Raw genomic sequence first — 21,768 nt, 5'->3', positions numbered from 1 at the left:
TGCAGGCAAAATGCTCATCCAGATACTATTTTATTTTTTTATTTATTTTATTTATTTTTATTTTTTATTTTTGGTTTTTCGAGACAGGGTTTCTCTGTGGTTTTGGAGCCTGTCCTAGAACTAGCTCTTGTAGACCAGGCTGGTCTCGAACTCACAGAGATCTGCCTGCCTCTGCCTCCCAAGTGCTGGGATTAAAGGCGTGCGCCACCACCGCCTGACTCATATAAAATTTTAAAATCTAAAAAATTATCTATAAATGTAATGCAATTTCTAAAAAAAGTCACTGTCACTGACTTTCCTTCTAAAGTACAAAAAATTATAAAATTCATATAGATTGGCACACACTGAGAAAAATGTGTCCCACACAAATAAACAAGCAAAAACACAGGATATCCAAAACCAATACTGAACCAAAGTGACAACAGAAAAGTACATTATTCAGTTGTCATAGTAATCAAAGTAGCAGACTAGGAATGTAGCTCAGTTGGCAGAATGGTTACCTAGCATGCAGGAAGCTCTGGGTTCAATCCTACAATAGAATAACAACCTCTCTTTAGGAATGCTGGCTATGAAGTCCCCAGAGACCCCAAACCATACAGGTCATGTTATTGCTATGGGTTACCACCAGGACCAGAGAGTAAGACCCTATAACAGAAGACACCACATGTCTTGGTTTCATGATAGAGAGAAACCATACTCCAGCTTAGCTAGAGACTTCCTTTCTAACTATAGTGCTAAGCTGCAGGACTGTCAGGCAGCTGCAGGACTGTCAGGCAGCTGCAGGACTGTTGTGTCTTGGATGAAATGTCCCTCTGTAGTTTGGGTGTTTGAACACTTGTATTCTAGTTGATGGCTGGACTTGCTGGAGGAAGTATGCCACTGGAGGCAGGGTTTGATGTTGATTATTATTATTATTATTATTTTGTTTTTTAAATATTTATTTATTATGTATACAATATTCTGACTGTATGTCTGCAGGCCAGAAGAGGGCACCAGATCTTATTACAGATGGTTGTGAGCCACTATGTGGTTGCTGGGAACTGAACTCAGGACCTCTGGAAGAGCAGGCAATGCTCTTAACCGAGCCATCTCTCCAGCCCCTATTTTGTTGTTTTTGAGACAGACAGGGTCTCTATATGTAACAGCCCTGGCTGTCCTGGCACTTGCTCTGTAGAGCAGGCTGGCCTCAAACTCACAGAGATCTGCCTGCCTCTGCCTCCTGAGAGCTGGGATTAAAGGTGTACACCAACACCTAGCTTGGCTTTGATGTTTTAAAAGACTTCTGCCATTTCTAATTTGCCTCTTTTTTCCCTGCTTATAGTTTGAGATGCAAGTCCTCAGTTTTTTATTCTGCCATGCTGGCAGCATTTCCCTGCTGTCATGTGATGGCCTGTATCCCGCTAATACTACAAACTCCAAATAAGCCCTTCCTTCTGTAAATTGCCTCAATCATGGACTTTTATCATAGTAACTAAAACAAAGAGAAAAGTCAGCAGGCTGCTCTCCAACTTCAGACCTTTTCACGGCGTAGTAATGAAAGACCTAGATAAATCCAGACACCCCCCCCCCACCGCAGGAAAAAATAGAGCCAAAAATCTAAGCAGGGAGAGAAGAATCAGAAATCTAGGATTCAGGAACTGGCTGAAGATAAAGTTAGATTATAATCTTGAGTATAATCTTGAGAAACAGGGAGTTGCCCCCTTGTGATCATCACTGGTATTTTCGTAATTTTCTGTGACGTGCTCCCTACCCCTTTCAGATTACTGGGCTGTGGCTTCTTCCTTTAAAAACTCCTTCTCCCAGTTACTCGGGGTCGAACTCTTCCCCTGTGTGGGTTATGAGTCTCGGCCCCAGTGCACTGGTACCTGTCAATAAACCTCGTGTGATTGCAGCAAGGACAGTTTCTAGTGAGTTACATGGGGGGAGGGTCATGTTATCCCGAGGCTTGAGTGAGAGTCTCCCCACACTGGGGGTCTTTCAGTAACAACTCAACATGCTCACTGGTACAATAGTGGCAGCACTCTTTGGGGGTAACCAGATGATGTTGGATTAGATCTGATGCACACCCTGAAGGAGTAAGATCATTCCAGTTCTGTGGACCTGGTCAAAAGCCATTGGATGGGAGGTCACAGGACCTAAGGACACCTCCTACACTTCATTTTATTAAATGGACATGTTGTAAACTGTCTGACAAATTTGTTTACACTCACAGGTTCGTGCTGTCCTCAGCCTTGATCAAAGCAGCTTCTCTTTGCAGCACGACATCTAGTGAGAGACACTGTCAAGGTGCTGAGGATTAATGGGATACTGGTATCACTCCCTCCAAGGATCCTAGCATATCACAGAAGGGCCTGAAAGAATGTAAGCACCCAAATGGATGGTCATAACATGGTTGAAGTGCTCAGAACTCAAACTAGCTGCAGTTACCCAAAGAGAGTTTGACCAAGTGTGAGGTAGTTAACATTATAGATAGGGGAGGTACTTTTGTGGCCCATCCCACTCAGAGAAGCTCATGGCTGTGGGAGGAGAGGAAGCCATTGTCTTCAGTGATGCAGCCACTGGTGAGTTACCTATGCTCCAGTGGATAGCATTTCATAGTGCTCACAGGACAAGCCCTGGTTAAACCTAGTGGGTCTGAGTCACAAAGCAAATACAAAACAAAAAGACATGAACTGAGGATGAGGACCTGATGGAGGAAGGATGTGGGGACTGGTGGGGTAGGAAGAGGGAAAGAGGATGGAGGGTGAGTGTGACCAGAATATTATATTCATACATAAAACTGTCAAAGAATTAGTTGAAAAGCTAACAAAGAAAACTGGGTGTGGTGATATGTGTCTGATTCCAGCTCCTAGGTTGTGAAGAAAAGATAATCCTGAGCTACAAGAGACCTGGTTTCAAAAAGGGGGGGGGGGTGGCTGGAGAGATGGCTCAGAAGTTAAGAGCACTGGTTGTTCTTTCAGGGGTCCTGAGTTTAATTCACAGCAACCACATAGTGGCTCACAACCATCTGTAATGAGATCTGGTGCTCTTTTCTGGCCTGGAGGTATACATGCATATAGAACTGTATAGACAATAAATAAATAAATAAATAAAAAGGCAAGGAACCAGCATAAAAATAGATGCAGAGACAAATTAAATGGACAGAAAGGCACACACAAAGTTAACACACATGGTTAAGACACCCACAAGATTCCTTCCTTGAGGCTTTGTTATGGTAAGCACATTACAAAGAACAGCAGGCTGACCAGTCATAAAAATACTGCTTTCAGGCCACCAGCATGACATCGGATAAAGGTGCCAAGAACAAGCAGCAGAAAAGACAGTCCCACCAATAGACACTGCTGGCAAAACTGGATAAACTCATGTGAGAGAATTATGCTGAATTATACCCTCTAAACATATGCAGAAATCAACTCAAAATGAGCCAAAAAGACTAAGCAGGGCCTGATGTGCGGCTCAGGTGGCACAGTGCTCACCTAGCATGCATGCACGAAGCTCAAGGGCTTGATCTCTGGCACCGAATAAACTGGTTGTGGTGGTGCACACCCATGACCCTAACACTTGGAAGACAGAGGTACAAAGACTACAATCTCATAGTGGATTCCAGGCCATTCTGGGATACAGGAGTTCCTGTGAAGAAAGCAAAAGAAAGAGAGGGAGAATGGAAGAAAAAGAGGGGCAAGCTGAAATGTAAAACCTGAAATCTGCCAGGTTACTGATGGTGCACACCTTTAATCCCACTCGGGAGGCAAAGGCAGGCAGATCTCTGTGAGTTCCAGGCCAGCCTGGTCTACAGAATGAGTTCCAGGAGGGCCAAGACTACACAGAGAAACCCTGTCTCAAAAAAACAAAAACAAAACAACAACAACAGAACCCCTGAACCACTGAGCAGCAGGATGACATGGGGAAACACTTCAAGGCATTGGCGTGGAGCAGCAGGTCTTGGCCAGTGGGTCAGGAACCCTCTGGGGTCAAATGACCCTTCCACAGGGTTGCATTTTAGATGTCCTCAGTATCAGGTATATTTACATCACAACTCATAGCAGTAGCAAAATTACAGTTATGAAGTAGCAATGAAATGATTTTATGGTTGGGGTCACTACAACATGAGGAACTGTATTAAAGGGTCACAGCATTAGGAGGGTTGAGAACCTCTGCTCTGGACAGTGATTTCTTTCCTAAGAAGTCTTCTCAAAGACTTGGGCAAGTAAAAATACAATAAGTGTCTACCAAACTACAGAGGCAAGACAAAGACTGTGGAACCTGAAAAAGAGACCTGTAAACCATTCATGTGATAAGGGCTTAAATTTTGAAAACATATGATGATCATACAATGCTGAACACTAAAACCAAATTAATCCAAATTTTACAATGGGCTAAGGAATTCAAGAGACACTTCTCCAGAGAACACACAGTTGTGTGTGTAGCTCTGAGGCAGTGTTTGCACAGCACATACAAAACATACATTTGATTTCCAGTATGAAGGATCTGGAGGAGTAAAAGAAGGAGCTTGGGCACATGGTAATGGGCCAGAGACTATAGTGCCTGAAACCTCAGCACTTGAGGCACAAGCAGGGGACTAGGGGATTTTTTTCCTTCCTTCCTTCCTTCCTTCCTTCCTTCCTTCCTTCCTTCCTTCCTTCCTTCCTTCCCTCCCTTCCTCCCTCCCTCCCTTCCTCCCTCCCTCCCTCCCTTCTGCCTTTCTTTTCTTTTTCTTTTTGTTGCTTTTCAAGACAGGGTTCCTCTGTGTAGCCCTGGCTGTCTTGGAACTCACTTACTCTGTGGAGCAGACTGGCACCAACTTACAGGGATGCACCAGTCTGTGCCTCCTGAGTGTTGGGATTAAAGGAATGTGCTACCACCCCTGGCTGAAGCAGGGGGATTTCTAATTGGAAGACACCCTGGACTACAATGGCTATCCTGAGATATCTCAAAAGACAAACATTCTACCCAACAAAACCAACCTTCAATCACCAACAAATGTATGAAACAGTGCCCAACCACAGTGGTTATTGAGGCGTTAGAAATCAAATCAGGAGACCAAAACCAAACACTCACGCAATGGGAAGGGAATTCGTACATGTTGTTGAAGGGGATGTGACTAGCACCGCCATTACAGAAAACCCTTTGTAGAGTCCTCACAAAACACAAGGATAGGATCTATAAAAGATCTAGCAACTCTACAATTGGTTGTATTTCTGAAGGTGGACGATTATACCAGAGATATACAGCCAGCCTACTCATCTGCTATAATGTAGAGGGAACTGGAGGTCACACCAAGTGAAGTAAGTCAGACAGCAAAAGAAATAACATGTTTGTTAATCCTCTGCAGAAACTGAAAAGTTTAATTTTGCTAAAGAGCAGAGTGAGTGGTGGTCACCTGAGGCTGGGTGGTGGTCACCTGAGGCTGGGTGGTGGTCACCTGAGGCTGGGTGGTGGTCACCTGAGTCTGGGTGGTGGTCACCTGAGGCTGGGTGGTCACCTGAGGCTGGGTGGTGGTCATCCGAGGCTGGGTGGTGGTCACCCGAGGCTGGGTGGTGGTCACCCGAGGCTGGGTGGTCACCCGAGGCTGGGTGGTCACCCGAGGCTGGGTGGTCACCTGAGGCTGGGTGGAGGAAAAGGAGTAGAAAACAGTTCAGTAAGATTCACAAACACAGAGAATTGCTTCTAGTTTAGTTCCAGGTTTTGGCAGCACTGTGGGTAAACTGTTAAAACAATGTAATACTCTGCAAATGAAGTTAGTCAAGAAGTATGATATCCCCAACAGATACTGGCTAGAAACACTCCCCCACTTTAATTACTGTGCATTGTTTACACATACAGAATGACGCAATGCATCCTCTAGGGATACACAAATATATCTTGTGAAAACTTAGTGTGTGTCTGCACGCACACTGGCATGAGTTCATGGGACTCTTGTGCACAGAGGCTAGAAGAAATGCTCACACAGGTAATCCCATCAAATGTCAGGACCAGGAGGAAGATGAAGAGTTTCAGGATAGGCCGGGCGATGGTGGCACACTCCTTTAATCCCAGCACTCGGGAGGCAGAGGCAGGTGGATCTCTGTGAGTTCGAGACCAGCCTGGTCTACAGAGCTAGTTCCAGGACAGGCTCCAAACCCACAGAGAAACCCTGTCTCAAAAAAACAAACAAACAAACAAACAAAAAAAGAGTTTCAGGATAGCCGGGGCGATCAGCAACACCCTGCCACATAAACAAAGAAGCACATACAATCCACACATAACCCTAGAGGATCAATGTATCAGGTGACTATCAAGAGGGTGACGCCTTAGAGATGCCACTGTGGACACAAACACACATATGGGGAGGGTACCATGCCATCGTCACGGCCTCTGAGAAGCCAAATCTAGAGATAGGAAGGGTGACTACTGTCTTCCCCACAGGCTGAAACACAGTTAAGGGAGTCAGCTCACTGGCCTGATCTAACAGCCTGGTCTCCCCTCTGAGTGCGTTAGGATGCGCCTGTCTATTGAACAAGGGCTTTAGAGGTCAGGACACAGATAACAGAGTGTGTGCACCTAAGGTATCTCCAGGATACCTGATCTGGAACATCTGGGGTTGGCTGAGCAACTGACAACAGGAAGGGTGGGAGAGCGGTGGGGGAGGGGTGTTCCGTATGGCCCTGCTGAGTGAGCCGTGGAGATGTTATATCCTCTTTCAAGGTAGTCTGAAGGTAGACTAGAGTTCAGAGTCTGTCACGGTACATCTCTCCATCTTGTCAAAGGAACTGATCGATGGAGCACTAGAGCTGACTCTGAAAGAAGCCACCAATAATGGAAGTGATCTGAAAGGGCACAGAGGTCAGAGACACCAGGACAAGACCCAGTTAGCAAGCTAAGTTCACAGAGGTGGGAAGTAACCACTACTTAACTACCCAGTGTAGCTGGGGGGTAATAGCAGGGGCTCAGTGTCGGGGAGAGAGGCTGCCACCACTGCTGCTTAATACACAGGCCCATAGCATCAACCGATTCAGGAGGGCCACGGTAGACAGGTTACAGTGATATACTCAGCCTCCTCTTTCATTTCCAAGTAAACCCTAGGTAGCTTTGTATAAAGGCTGCAGGAGCACTTTAGACTTGGGCTCCCAGATGGAGAGGCTAAGGCTGGAGCAAATGTCAGAACATTTGTGTGTCAAGCTGGTGGCCATGTTGCTCCTGGTGCTGTTAATTTTTCTTCCAAGTACGTTCTGTGACATAGGATCTGTATATTACTCTTCCTATGAAACGGTCATCCCCAAGAGACTGCCAGTCAAGGGGAGTGAAGATCCCGGAGGAAGGGTGTCCTACATGCTGTTGATGCAGGGCCGGCAGCAGCTGCTTCACCTGGAGGTAAAGGGAGACCACTCTGCCAGTAACTTCCCAGTCTACAGTTACCACAATGGCGTCCTGGGGCAAGAAATGCCTCTCCTCTCACAGGACTGCCACTATGAAGGTTACATGGAAGGGGTGCCAGGCTCCTTTGTCTCTGTCAACATCTGCTCAGGCCTCAGGGGCATCCTGATCAAGGAGGAAACATCCTACAGCATCGAGCCTGTGCTCTCCTCCAAAGAGTTCGAACACACCCTGTACACTGTGGCACATCAGCCTCGCGTCTCCTGCAGTGTCATTCCCAAAGACAGCCCAGGGGACACTGGGCAGCAGCAGAGGAGCAGGAGACCCGATGACCCACGGGAGCTGTCTGACTTGTGGTCACACACCAAGTACGTGGAGATGTTCGTCGTGGTCAACCACCAGCGGTTCCAGATGTGGAGCAGCAACATCACCGAGACGGTCCGGGCAGTAGTGGACATCATTGCTCTGGCCAACAGCTTCACTAGGGGACTAAACACAGAGATGGTGCTGGTGGGCGTGGAAGTCTGGTCAGAGGGGGACCTGATAGAGGCCCCGGTGGACCTGCAGGCTACACTGAGGAATTTCAACCGCTGGAGACAGGAGGAGCTCCTGGGCCGTGTCAGGCATGATGTGGCACACTTGATCGTCGGGCATCACCCAGGAGAGAACGAGGGCCAGGCGTTTCTCGATGGTGCCTGTTCTGGTGGGTTTGCAGCGGCTGTGGAGGCCTTCCATCATGAAGATGTCCTGCTGTTTGCGGCGCTCGTGGCCCACGAGCTGGGGCACAACCTGGGAATCCAGCACGACCACCCAGCCTGCGCCTGTGACCCTAAGCACTTCTGCCTCATGCACGAGGATATCACCAAGGACAGTGGCTTCAGCAACTGCAGCGCTGACGACTTCTACCGTTTCCTCCATGACCACAGAGGGGCCTGCCTGCTTGACAGGCCTTGGCACCAAAGCCGCAAGCGCAGAGCTGCCCGTTGTGGAAACGGTGTGGTAGAGGAGTCAGAAGAGTGTGACTGTGGTTCTGCTTGTGACAGTAACCAATGTTGTGATGAAAACTGTAAATTTAAGCAGGATGCAGAGTGTAATAATGAGCTTTGCTGTTTTCAATGTAAATTTAAAAAGAAGGGACAGGTCTGTCGTCCTGCTGATGGAATTTGTGACCTGGCAGAATACTGTAATGGGACCTCTGCAATATGTCCTGAGAACAGGATAGTGAAAGATGGCTCTGTTTGTCATGAAGCTTACTTCTGCTTTGAGGGTCAGTGCCTGGACCCTAGCTCTCAATGCTCACGTATTTTTGGGTTTGGTGCAAAATCTGCCTCTGATGAATGCTACAGTTCCCTGAACAGCAGAGGGTACCGGTTTGGAAATTGTGGGCCTTCTTCTGAGTCTCCAGGAACATATATCACTTGTTCAGAGCAAAACAGTCTGTGTGGGAAACTTATATGTACAGACTTACAGTTCTTACCACCAATCAAACAGAAACATACACTGATCCAAGTCCCTCACAAAGTGAACTGGTGCTGGAGCATGGATGCTCCTGGTGATGAGACAGACATCCCTGGCAGAGGCTATGTGAAGAACCTGACCAACTGTGGCTCAAATAAGGTGTGTCAGAATTTCAGCTGTGAAGACAGCAACATATTCTCCACCGACCCTTCCTGCAGTAAGGAACTGTGTAATGAACATGGAGTTTGTAATGATTTAGGGCACTGTCATTGTTCAAACGGCTTTGCACCCCCTGACTGCAGACATAAAGGAACTGGAGGCAGTATGGACAGCGGTCCCACTCCTGAACTATCAGATGAAAATCCTTCAGAATTTGAGAGTCAAAATCCTGAAGATAAAGGTAAAGAGTTGGTACTTAACTTAAAACTGATAGTTCTTTCTGCTATTTTGATACTCACAATACTCTTTATAATTGTATGCATCATGATTGCGTACAGCAAGTCAGAGACTCCTTATGAAGTAGAGCCTTCAGAGTTTGAGAAGGTTCCGGAAGAGGCTGAGGAAGAGAAAGAGAAGGAAGAGGAAGAAGAGGAAGAGGAAGAAGAGGAAGAGGAGAAAGAAACAGAAGAGGAAGAGGATAAGGGAGAGGAATAAGTAGGGGGAACATAAAGCCAACAGCCAAGCCTCTTGCAGCCCTGAGAATGAGAGGCTCAGTAAAGCAAAGATTGCGCAAACTGCCAGCTGTGATCCCTCCCTGGGACTCCAGGGCCTACGGATACACTTGTGAGCGAGACAGGAGGCTCTGTCTTTACTATTTAGTTGATGGGTGTTTCCATAGTCAATATTTCAGTACTCTAGTTTTCATGTTTCATTTGAACTTGTCACATATATCTTTGGACATTCAGGTTCTTGTATCTTTGGGCTAATTCTTTTGGTCACCAGAAACTGTATTTTAGGACATGCTTTCTTCCACATCGATTGTCTGGTGCTCCTGAATTTATCACTATCTCCAGGATTTTTATTCCAAATAACAACTACCTATTATGTAAGGGCAATTCCCGCAAGATTCAGTGTTCTGACTTGCCCAAAAATATATTCAAGGGATGAGTCTTTAAATAAAACTCTTAACATTAGATATGCCTTTGGGTTCCATGTAATTATTGAGTATGTTCGGTTCTGTAGCTATGTGGTAAAGGCTGTACCTCATAAGGAAGAAGGCCTAACTTTGAATCTTGAGTTAAGAAGTCAACATTACAGACATCAGCCACATCTCCAGGACAAAGAGTGCTTGCTGTACAGTCATTAAGTTCAGATTCCCACACTCACCTAACAAGAGACAAGACAGGGATCTTGCACATGCCCATAATCCAAACTGGCAAGACCAGGAGGTTCACTGGGGTTTGATGGTTTCTAGCCCAGAGAATGCAAGCTCTAGGTTTAGGGAAAGAATAGACCAAGAATCATAGAGGACACTAAACATCTCTTCTACCCTATATGCAGATGCGTAGGCACCTCCATCTGCACAGACATGAGCACTACACAATAAACAAACAATCGTATATTGAAGAGGAAGCAGCAGCAACCAGCACTAAGTAAGTATTGATGGTGCTGTTTGCCATATTGCCAGCTTTCTTCAGAAGGCTTAGCAAGGAGACTGAAAGTGTAAGGCCAGCCTGGGTTACTTAGCAAGACTTATCCTAAAAACAAAATGAAGCTGAACAGAATTACTTTGTGCTATGACTGTAGAAAGGACAGCCTTTCTCATAAGTCATCCTGCCATGTGTTTGTAGCATCATGAGGAAGAAGTTCAGTAATTGACGCATTGATGCTCCTATAGGAACACACTCCTCAACAGAGTCTGGCCATGTCCTGCCACCTTCTCCCTGCCTCTCTGGGTGCCTCGGGCCAGCCAAGACCCCAGTACTTTCCTTAGTTTCCTAAAGCCAATTCCAGATTCTAGATTTGTCTTCAGACTTGAGAGGAACAAAGGGAAGTTACAGTGTGGAAGAGATGCTGCAGTTAGTGATGCTCTCATGCCCAGGGGTCATGTTGTCCTTAGGGGTCTAGGAGCAGACCTCCTCAGGCTGACCTCACATCTTTGCTCATCCCATTAGTCAAGCTGAGCTCCCTTGTTTGGAGTTCAGTTGAAAAAAATAAAATAAGGTAACCCCAAATTGATACAATTCTGTTCTTGATGAAAACAAAGTGTTACTTTTGTTTGTTTTTGATATAGTGGTTCACACATGTAGCCAAGAAACTGGCTTCCAACTACATGGCCCAGGTTAGCCTCAACCTCAAAGTAATCTTTCTAACTCAGCCTCTGGAGTCCTGAGATTACAGGTGTAAGATATCACATGGAGATAAAAGTGCTACATTTATTTGAAAAGGAACATGGCTTACTGTTTCTCTAGATTTCTTCTGAAATGGAATTTTGTCATTATGATTGAGTGGAGAACAGCTTAGTCAAGTGTTTTTTCAAAGGGGAAAAACCGTTCTTTTTCCATCAATAGAAAAGAAGTAAAAATAAACTTTCACCCTGCTTTGAGAACCAGCTTCAAAATTCCCCATATCCTATCAATCATGGCTTCCCTGTGTGTGGGGAGAGGAGTCTTCCACTTCTCTATCCCATAAGCACATGCCTGCACCATCTAGCGTGTTATTCTAGAAGACGTCACCACTTCTGCAGGGGAAGCACTCCAACACCAGCCTTGATTCTGGGTCTTTGAAGTTTATGGACATAATGAAAGGATGAACTGTAATTAGAGGCATTTCAAAGGCTTATTTGTTTAATCAGAGCTACAGGCAAAAATTGTCTTTAAATATGAGAACATCTTTTTTTGTGATTTCACTTCATATGAAGGCAAATCTCAAACACTTCACTTTCCTAGAATGGAGAAGACAGGATTTATAGATTTGATTCAGATTATAGCTGAACTGTTTTTAATGTGGATAGGTAAAATCCATACTTAAGGTTGTAATAATGTTTACCCGCATTAAAAAAAAAAAGGATTTTAAGCTGGGTGATGGTGGTGCACGCCTTTAATCCCAGCACTTGGGAGGCAGACTCGGGAGGATCTCAGTGAGTTCAAGGCCATCCTGGTTTACAAAGTGAGTTCTAGGACAGCCAAGGCTACACAGGGAAACACTGTCTTGAAAAAAAAGAAGGGGAAAAAAAGGAAAGAAGGAAAGAAAAGAAAGGATTTTAAGGATTTTAATGTCACAAAAGTTGGGAAGACAATGAGGGAAAAAGAATGTGGTTTAAGAATGCTGGAAGACAACCTCATCTGGAGGGACATTGCCTAGGAAGTGTGTTCAGACCAACCATGAGCGTACCTTGTTAAGCCCGCACTGAGAATGCACACTCTTATAACACTGGTCTCACCTCTGTGCTCCTTGGATTCTGGATGCTCATCCCTTTATCAAAAGATATCTTCATTTCTCTTGCTCACCATGTCCTGTCTTCCCTTCTGTATTGGCTATAGGTCTCTGAACCCTTGTTCTGCAAATCTCTGTGAACCAATTTCCACATTTTACAAATTTTTTCCATGTTCATATAAATATATATTTGAGGACCATCTTTTATAAATAAGCCTATTATTTTTTCTAAAGTGGGCAACTCACTAAGCCTTATATATCAATGATTTTTTTTCTTGTTTTGTTTTTTGAGACAGGGTTTCTCTATAGCTTTGGAGCCTGTCTTGAAACTAGCTCTTGTAGACCAGGCTGGCCTCAAACTCAGAGAGACCTGCCTGCCTATGCCTCCCGAGTGCAGGATTAAAGGTTTGTGCCACCACTCTCAGATGGTTTTTTTTTTCTGTAAATTATTCTTTATTACTAGAGTTCCAAGGCATATTAGTATATCCATAGTTATTTACACCATGTTCTTATAAATAGATATGCATTCTGTTTTGACTAGCTATTACAGACTGAATGCAGACAAAACCCACAAGTCAGGCAAAGGGCTTTCTTCTGATCTGTTCCATGCTGCCGGCCGTTACATTTCCCACCACTCTGTGGCACAAGTTTTGACCTGGGTGTGCTCAGGAAACTCACTTTAGGTCACTTCTGTTCATTATATAAGGAAGTTTCTTCTGACCTAAATCCTGGAGAGCTTCTGGTCTCACTGTTACCCATAAAACACTACCAGTATGTCTGCGAAAGAAGTGCTAAAAAACCGTTTAGATGCTGGACTGACAGTCAATGTTGTGGAGAAAACAAAAAGCTGCCTTGAGCTTGGTAGGGCTCAAGGAATAATGATGTTGGGAACACTAAGAATCCTAGGGCTGGCTGAGCTGTGGTGACTACTGCCACTGTCCTGGGAGCCATGGCTCTAACTATGGGGCCTCTGTGGTTTTCATAACAACTGTGACCAATTCCTCTCACCATGTATAGGACATACAATTCTGCCACCATAGCTCTACTGGTCACTAAGGAAGCTTTGCTTAGTCATAAATATTTCAGATGGATACAGCCACCAAATCTACTTATATTTTTAGATAAAGTTTAAAAAAAAAATTGAGCCGGTGGTGGTGGCACATGCCTTTAATCCCAGCACTCGGGAGGCAGAGGCAGGCGGATCTCTGAGTTCGAGGAAGGCCTGGTCTACAAGAGCTAGTTCCAGGACAGGCTCCAAAGCCACAGGTCTCGAAAACAAAAACAAAAACAAAACAAAAAAAAAAGTTTAAAAAATTCTATATAAAATTGTTATAATAAACAACTTGAAAAACACTAAAATACTACAAATGACGGATACAGCAGAGCATTTTGGCTGTGTGAGCATTCTCAGGTCTCCATGAAACCTCACTGCACACCTGCAAGTTGTTGCATGGCTTCCTACTTCCCTTGTTTTTGTGGAGCAGAGTTTGCAAATGACACACATATATGTGAACCTGAAATTTATTTTTTCTTGAAGAGATGTAAACAAATCTAGTATCTGAAAAAGTAATGAATCTCTTAAGATAGAAAGTAGCTATACCTCCCTGAATGAGCACCTGGAGAGATCCTTCCTAATTCACCCAGAACCATTACTGACCACAGCTTACATTCCCTTTTATTTCTCCAGTCTGGAGTATGCCAGAAAAGATGGGGGTGTTCCCTGCAGACCTGCAGAATCCACTCACATGAAACATTCACTTCCGGGATGTGCTAGTTCCATAGTTTCAAAGAATGGTGGAAGAGCTGGAAGCAAAAGCAAGAGAAAACTCCGGTGGGTCTAGGCTCCTGCTATAGATTCTCTTCTGTGAGCACAGCAATGGGGTCTGAGTATCTGCATCATGGCGAGGCTCACGCTTTAGCTGCTGGAACTTGCACTGTGTCCAGCCATATATGCCACAGTTGATCAGACCCTGGGATGCTGCTGTGAGAGCCTGGAAGAGACGAAGAACGGTGGAGCCCAACCCTCTGTGCAGCGTCGTCACTGGAGCTGCTGGACTGTGCACAAGCTCATCTAAACTCTTCACATTGCATCCTGCTGTGGACAGCTGACGGCTGCTATACTTTTTAGTATTTATGAGGACAAGAAAACGGCTTCAACTGCCAACTGTTCTAAAAAGTTTTCTTCTGATAATGGAGGAAAGTGGAAAAGCAAAAAATTCCCTTCCTGCTTATCACTCACTACACACAGGTAATTTGTGCCATTTGATTCACTCTGGATGGGAGAGCATCACCATCAGTGTCTCACAAGAATATATACCCTGGGAGACCTTATTCTACCAACCATATCTTCAATATATCAAAACAAAGTTGCCCAGAGATAAATGTGCTCCATACTGGACCCAGAAACACTTAGACTAGCCTTTCAGGAAATGGTTATATTCTTCATTAGTAACCATAAACATTAGATGTTCTCTTTTGCAATGCACAAATGAATATACTGAAGGGGGAAAACCTGTGTGCCCTCTAAATGGCAGTGTGAGAGAACCAGGTACAAAGGTGCAAGACAAAAGATTCTGGCTTTGGAAGGGGTTACCTGGAGCACAGAGAAAGCCATGTGCAGGGAGGTGTCCTGGGGCTTGGTCAGCTCTATGATCAACAGTGTGGCAGCTGCAAACACACAACGTGTAAACTGCTGTCAGCTCTCAGTGCACACGCCTGCAACACATCCCGTCAACAAAAGCTACAGGGAACTGAAGATCAGCACTGAGATTAACCAATTATGTAAACCATTGAGACTTTGGCCTTCATTTCTGGTCTGTACTGATTAAAACTTGCAGATTAATGCCAGGTGGACTCGTACATGTCTTTAATCCCAGCATTGAGGCAGAGGCCGTAGGTATACCTCTGGTGAGTTTGAGGCCATTGCCATTGGGGTCTACGTAATGAGACCTTGTCTTAAAAAATAAAGCAATAAGTAAAGAAATAAAATTTACAAGCTAGATAGGAATATGCAGTCATGATTTTAGTGAGCCACCTCCTTCACCTCCAATTCCTTTTACTAAGATACCAACCTGGGCCCCAGCAGCATACAAAGGCTACCGGGAAGAAGCGCATTCGCTGGCCCACAGTGTAAATCGCTGCCCACTGCTCACTCTCCAGAAAGCCTGTCGATTTCACAAACTTCTTATACAATGACTGGGCATGGAAGAGCAAGACCTAAACATGAGTGTAGCAGTGAGTAGTAGGCCTGTGGCTTAGTCAAATTTCCCAGCATCTTAGAAGGCTCATTCTGCAAGAAATTCCTGCCGGAAAAAGTCACTCTCCTGGGCTAGAGAGATGGCTCAGTGGTTAAGAGCACCGGCTGCTCTTCCAGAGGTTCTGAGTTCAATTCCCAGCAACCAACCACATGGTGGCTCACAACCATCTGTAATGAGATCTGGCGCCCTCTGGCGTGTGGACATACATGGAGGTAGAATGTTGTATACATAATAAATAAATCTTAAAAAAAAAAGTCACTCTCCTTCTTTACCATGAGAGCAGACTTTGGAGAAATACCCAGTGGGAATTTTCATGTAGACAAACAGATACTAACCAAACTTTTAGTTATTATGTTCAGTATGTGAACATCATCAACCCCTGGCTTTCCCAACCTTAAACAAATCACAATATATATAGGAAGGTGTGTTGTTTTCTTGTGGAGGTGGGAATCAAATCCACAGACTATAATAGGCAAGCATTGTACTAATAACTTGCATTCCCATCCAGGAAGTTAAAGTGAGTTCTAACTAATCCATCTCTTAAAATATCTTATTAGTGATTCTTTGAGACTATGTTTTATACTTCATGCCCTGAAGTTTATCAGTACAAAGGCTAATACTAAATTCTCAACTCTGAGTAAAAGAGGAGTTTTAAAAAAATCTCTTCTTGCCAGGTGGTGGTGGCGCAAGCCTTTAATCCCAGCACTCGGGAGGCAAAGGCAGGTGGATCTCTGTGAGTTCGAGACCAGCCTGGTCTACAAGAGCTAGTTCCAAGACAGGCTCCAAAGCTACAGAGAAACCCTGTTTTGAAAAACGAAGAGAGAGGGGGGAGCGAGGGAGGGAGGGAGGGAGGGAGAAGAGAGAGAGAGAGAGAGAGAGAGAGAGAGAGAGAGAGAGAGAGAATATCTCTTCTCAGTCAACCAATGGTGGTGCGCACCTTTCACCCCAGCACTTGAAGACAGAGGCAGGAGGATCTCTGAGTTTGAGGCCAGCCTGGTCTACAGAGTGAGTTCCAGGACAGCCAGGACTAAAGAAATTGTCTCAAAGGTAAAAAAAAAAAAAAAAAAAAAAAAAAAAGAAAAGAAAAAAAGAAAAAAGAAAAACCCATGTTTTCATTATCTGGGAAATTAAATCAAAGCACAGGTTCTATGTCACAGAATGTCACTAACATAAAGGATACATCATGTCATGTGATCTTTCTACTCTGGGTTCTCATGGGAATCAAAGAAACACATTAATTCTAGAGTGAACATGATTGTCACCTAACTAATAGAAGCTTTTTTTCCTGCTTATCATGTGATTTTGGGAAGTCCAAAAAAACAAAGGCAGTAATTACACTGTCAACAAATCCTTGTCACTTCCTTCCTTTCTTCCTTTTTTTTTGAAAGAATTTCATACACAGCCCAGACTGGCTATATGAAACTAAGGATGACTTTGAACTTCTGATTCCCATGCTCTCGTGCACTCTAGGGAAGTGTTCTACCAGCTGAACTACATCCTCACAGTCATGGTCACTTCCCTGGTGCTGGACCATGGGAAACACCTCTTTTATATATATATATATATTATTTATTTATTATGTATACAATATTCTGTCTGTGTATATCCCTACAGGCCAGAAGAGGGCACCAGACCTCATTACAGATGGTTGTGAGCCACCATGTGGCTGCTGGGAATTGAACTCAGGACCTTTGGAAGAACAGGTAATGCCCTTAACCTCTGAGCCATCTCTCCAGCTCCCGGGAAACACCTCTTGTAGTGTTCCAGTCTTGGAACACTGCCTATCTCTCTCTGTCCATCCTTTCAGCAGTAACAAACAGGTGGTACCATACCGTGATGAGGAGGAGGCTGAAGAAAAAGCTGGCCAGGAAAACAGTGACACCATAAAAATAGAGCACACTGCAGACAGATGTGTTGGTGGAAGGCAGGGGTTCAATCATGGCTGACGGGGGCGAGTGCATTAGGAGACACCTGGGAAGAGAACCAATGGGCAGGATGATACGACAATGACAACACAAGAGAAACAAAACCAAACCTGAATGTCTCAGTGAGGTCACTACTGCTGTGATAAACACATGACCATCAGCAAGCGGGGGATGAAAGGCTTTATTTGGTCTACTCTTCCACATCTTAGTCCATCACTGAAGTAAGTCAGGGCAGCAGCCTGGAGGCAGCAGCTGATGCAGAGGCCATGGAAAGGTGCTGCTTACCAGCTTGTTCCTCATGGCTTGCTCGGCCTGATTTGTTATAGAACCACGGGCCAACAGCTCACCGGTGGCCCCACTCACAATTGACTAGTCCCCCCAACATCAATCACTAATGAAGAAAATGTCCTATAGGCTTGCCTGCAGCCCCATCTTATGGAGGCCCTTTCTCAGTTGAGGCCATTAGTTTGTGTCAGGTTGACAGGAAACTACCCAGCACAGTGAGTAATGGGCTCTTACCTATAACACCCTGTTCCTTCCCACAGATGAAATACCTTGAGTCACTCTGGACTGTCTATTTCCTTGTGTTTCTTCAGCCTGACTACATCATATTATATCTAGAACCCATTTCCAAAACAAGTAATTTTTTTGAAACAGGGTATGATGTAGTCCAGGCTAGCCTCAAACTAGTAAGTAGTTCAGATTGGCTTCAAAACTCTGACCTCCTGTCTCCATCTCCTATGTGCTGAGGTCACAAGTATGCACCACCACACATACTATATGCAGCTCTGGGGAATCCAACCCAAGACTTTGTGTAAGCCCAGCAAACATTCTACTGCCTGGGCTAGCTACCTCCACAAGTAAAACAAATGGTTATGGTTAAAGAAGCTCCATTTTATGCTAGGTATTTATTTTGGTACCCACCAGTTGTCTGTTGATGACCCCAGTCCCTGGAAGATAAGTTCCCATTATAAGAAGGAACCAAACTGAAGCCATTTTGAATAAAAATTCCATCTTGAAAAGCAAAGTGAAATAAAGTTTAAGTTTCCAAGACCTCCCTGGGTAACTGACATCACTAGCATCCTGGCTAGCAAGGTGAGGCACAAATGGTGGGTACACTGCCCCACCACACTTGAGTAAAACAACCAACGAGAACAAGGCAAGTGAACCAAAGAACAGTGTCCCTAGGAAAGATCCCATCCAGGTTGGTGGGAAATATAAGTGCAACTTGGTACAGACATTTGTGGTTTTTCTGTTTAAATACTTGCTGATCACATAGCAGAGACAGTACAAAAAAAAAAAAAAGAAAGAAAAGAAAAAGAAAAAAACCAAGCATGCCACAAGGACACATGCTCAACTATGTTCATAGCAGCTTTGTTTGTCATAGCCAGAACCTGAAAACAACCTAAATGTTCCTCAATCGAAGGAGAATGGATAAGGAAAATGTGGTACATTTACACAATGGAGTATTACACAGCAGAAAAAAAAACAACAGCTTGAATTTTGCAGGAAAATATGTGGAGCTAGAAAACGTTATTTTTGAGTGAGGTAACCCATACACAGAAAGACAATTATCACATGTACTCACTCATAGGTGGTTTTTAATCATAAAGCAAAGAAAGCCAGCCTACAAACCACAATCCCAGAGAACTTAGACAACAATGCGGTCACTAAGAGAGACTTACATAGATCTAATCTAATCTACATGGGAAGTAGAAAGTAGAAAAAGACAAGATCTCCTGAGTAAATTGGGAGCATGGAGACCTTGAGGGAGGACTGAAGGGGGAAGGGGACGGCATGGAGGGGAACAGAGAAAAACGTAGAGCTCAATAAATATCAATAAAAAATAAAATTAAAAACAATACTTGCTGAAATGAATGCTCAGTGACACAGTCAGCTCCCAAGTCTGTACTGCTGGATCTTGCTTTGTATGAGTTCTTGTGTATTTGGGTTGTTTGGGTCTTCTTGGACCCTACCAGTACCCCTGACTCAGTGATAGCTACCCAAAAATGTACAGCCATTGCTTTGTTGTTGTTGTTTCTGTAACTTACTTATGCAGACACCCAAAGATTGTTATGAGGTGCTTTAACCACTTAACTTGGCAGAACAAAACATTTTTATTTGCTTACATAAGATAGTGAAGGTCTTCATGTGGTTTCCTCTTTAATAATCTTCCCCATAATCCTCCTGCATGGCAACCTAAAATTTGCTTCAGAGATTGTTCACCCTGCTAGCAATTAAACAATACATATTTTAATTATAGTGGGAATGAATCTATGGTCTTTTCCCAGAAGTCATAAACACCAAAGCAAAACATGTTGGCTAGAAAGTATGTAGAACAAATGAAAAGCTGAGTTAGTCCTTGCTCACCTGTGGCTCTGGCTAAAGTTGTGGAAGCATTCGTTGACATTGCCCAGACAAAACACAGGTGTCATCAGCAGCAGAGGTAGCAGGCTGATAGGAGAAAATGGATTATGCCATTATCCAGAAATGTTCATGCCCTTCTCCCTTTTGTAAAATAGTCTCCTCCTCTGACTAGATTACCCCCCCAACTCCCCATACCTGACCTACATGAAGAAAAACATCTCACATACCATAGCTATCCTTATTTTCTATTTCCCAAGGAACTTCATTGTAAAATGGACTTTATATCTAACTTGACCTCTTAATAGTTTCTTGAGAATCTTTGGAATTATAGCCAGATAAAAATCTGCTAGGTCAGGCAGTAGTGGAATGATGGCTCAGTGGTTAAGAGCATTGCCTGCTCTTCCAAAGGTCCTGAGTTCAATTCCCAGCAACCACATGGTGGCTCACAACCATCTGTAATGAGGTCTGGTGCCCTCTTCTCGCCTGCAGGCATACACACAGAATATTGTATACATAATAAATAAATAAATATTTTTTAAAAAAGAAAACAAATCAGAGTCTAAGCGATGTTGGGTGTGGTGGTGCAGGCTTGTAATCTCAGCATGCAGGAAATTGAGGCAGGAGGATCTTGATTTTGAGGGCAGTCTGAGCTACATAGCAAAACTTTGTCACAAAAAAGCAAAACAAAACAAAATTTACATGAAAAAATCTACATGAAAGAAAACAATGGAACTGCCACGAGGTGGTGGTGCACACCTTCAATCCCAGCACTCAGGAGGCAAGAGGCAGGATCTCTGTGAATTTGAGAGGTCAGCCTGGTCTACAGATTGAGTTCCAGGAGAGCCAGGGCTACACAGAGAAACCGTCTCAAAAAACAAACAAAACTATGGAACAGCTCTGCATGGTCTCCTTCACTCTGCAGTGCCAGATTAATTCCTGTCCTTACCTTTCCTGTGTGCTTACTCTTTAAACAGACAATTGTTTATCCACTTAAAATACAGCCACTGACCTAGAAGGGATTTGGGAGCAAAGTTATAAAGTCTAAAACCAATGTGACTGCTTCTTTGTGTGGATCTGGATTCTTTCTGGACTAGGATTCTCACACAATGTTATAAGGTGGACTGATCTTGAGAGCTGGGCTCAGCAGGTAAAGCTTGAGGAGTGGAGTGGGGTACAGTGGGATGCCCAGGACCCACATAAAAAACTGATAGCTCTTGAGGTCAGCCTGTTGTCCAGCATACTGGAAACAGAGATGTGAATCACCAGGATAAGGTAGCTTGGTCCGAAGAGCAGGTATGCTGATAAGTTCTGGGTTCCATGAGAAACTCTCTTGGTGTATAAGAGAGAGTGATAAATGAAAGGAGCTGACATCAAGCTTCCTCCATACGCAAGCACAGAAGTAGTCACCCGAAACGCAAGCACAGAAGTATTCACCCGAAACATAAGCATATATATATATATATATATATATATATATATACACTCACATATATACAAATGCAAGAAAGAGGTTTGTTCAAAGCCACAAATAATTAATGTTATAGAGTTGGAGCTAAAACCCAGCTCTCTAATATCAAACTAGGGAAAGGAAGAAAGTAATCAATAATTATGTTTGTTGCTTCCTATCATTTAATGCTCTATAAAGACACAGGAGTGACAGTGGAAATGAAGAGTAACAGGCATTTGTTCCTTTGTCACCTTACCAGCAAGAAAAAAATCTTACCTTGACAAAATGAATACTATGTGACTACTTTGACAAGTATGATTTATCACCTATGAAAAGATGAGAAGTGAAAAAATGTTAGGACCAGTGCCAAAGTCACCAGTAAACATGCACACACATTTCCAGTAGCCCCGTTGCTTTGTCAGTCATATTGTTTATAGAACCCATCAAAGTCAGTTCCCTTAATATAGATAAAACATGACAGTGTATAGATAAAACATGACAGTGTTTTATCTATATTACTACGCTAAAAAGAAACAACAACAATAATAAACCCAGAAGACTACAGAGAGTAATTTAATCCAAAGCT

At 43.9% G+C, this 21,768-nt stretch overlaps 2 protein-coding genes across 10 annotated transcripts in view; one reads left to right on the top strand and one right to left on the bottom strand.

Annotated features, from left to right (window-relative positions):
• The first annotated feature begins 4,708 nt into the window (after positions 1 to 4,708).
• On the top strand, positions 4,709 to 12,502 carry LOC126511748 (disintegrin and metalloproteinase domain-containing protein 1b-like). The gene has a single exon (XM_050159125.1). It carries the CDS (start codon positions 7,111 to 7,113, stop codon positions 9,463 to 9,465), a length of 2,355 nt encoding a protein of 784 aa, XP_050015082.1. The 5' UTR covers positions 4,709 to 7,110; the 3' UTR covers positions 9,466 to 12,502.
• Tmem116 (transmembrane protein 116) overlaps positions 11,728 to 21,768 on the bottom strand; it is a 61,331-nt gene continuing 51,290 nt past the window's right edge. For 8 of the 9 annotated variants that reach the window (XM_050159133.1, XM_050159135.1, XM_050159132.1 and 5 more), the window contains 6 exons: positions 21,459 to 21,508; positions 19,739 to 19,822; positions 17,276 to 17,414; positions 15,258 to 15,402; positions 14,780 to 14,853; positions 12,615 to 14,177 (listed from right to left, as the gene is read on the bottom strand). In XM_050159133.1, coding sequence (XP_050015090.1) covers positions 13,971 to 14,177; positions 14,780 to 14,853; positions 15,258 to 15,402; positions 17,276 to 17,414; positions 19,739 to 19,822; positions 21,459 to 21,508 — 699 coding nt within the window. In that variant the 3' untranslated portion in view covers positions 12,615 to 13,970. Of the gene's footprint in view, positions 12,321 to 12,614; positions 14,178 to 14,779; positions 14,854 to 15,257; positions 15,403 to 17,275; positions 17,415 to 19,738; positions 19,823 to 21,458; positions 21,509 to 21,768 lie in introns of those variants that run through there. The other variant, XM_050159128.1, reaches the window with a different exon arrangement.

The sequence above is a fragment of the Alexandromys fortis genome, unplaced genomic scaffold, assembly GCF_014885135.2.
Source record: "Alexandromys fortis isolate MF-2015 unplaced genomic scaffold, M_Fortis_MF-2015_v1.1 scaffold_90, whole genome shotgun sequence".
Classification (NCBI taxonomy): domain Eukaryota; kingdom Metazoa; phylum Chordata; class Mammalia; order Rodentia; family Cricetidae; genus Alexandromys; species Alexandromys fortis.
Note: the sequence above shows the minus strand (reverse complement) of the source record. Positions and strands in the feature narration are given on the sequence as shown.

Coding starts and splice junctions, on each gene's coding strand:
- LOC126511748 (XM_050159125.1), top strand. CDS start 7,111: ATGGAGAGGCTAAGGCTGGAGCAAATGTCAGAACATTTGTGTGTCAAG.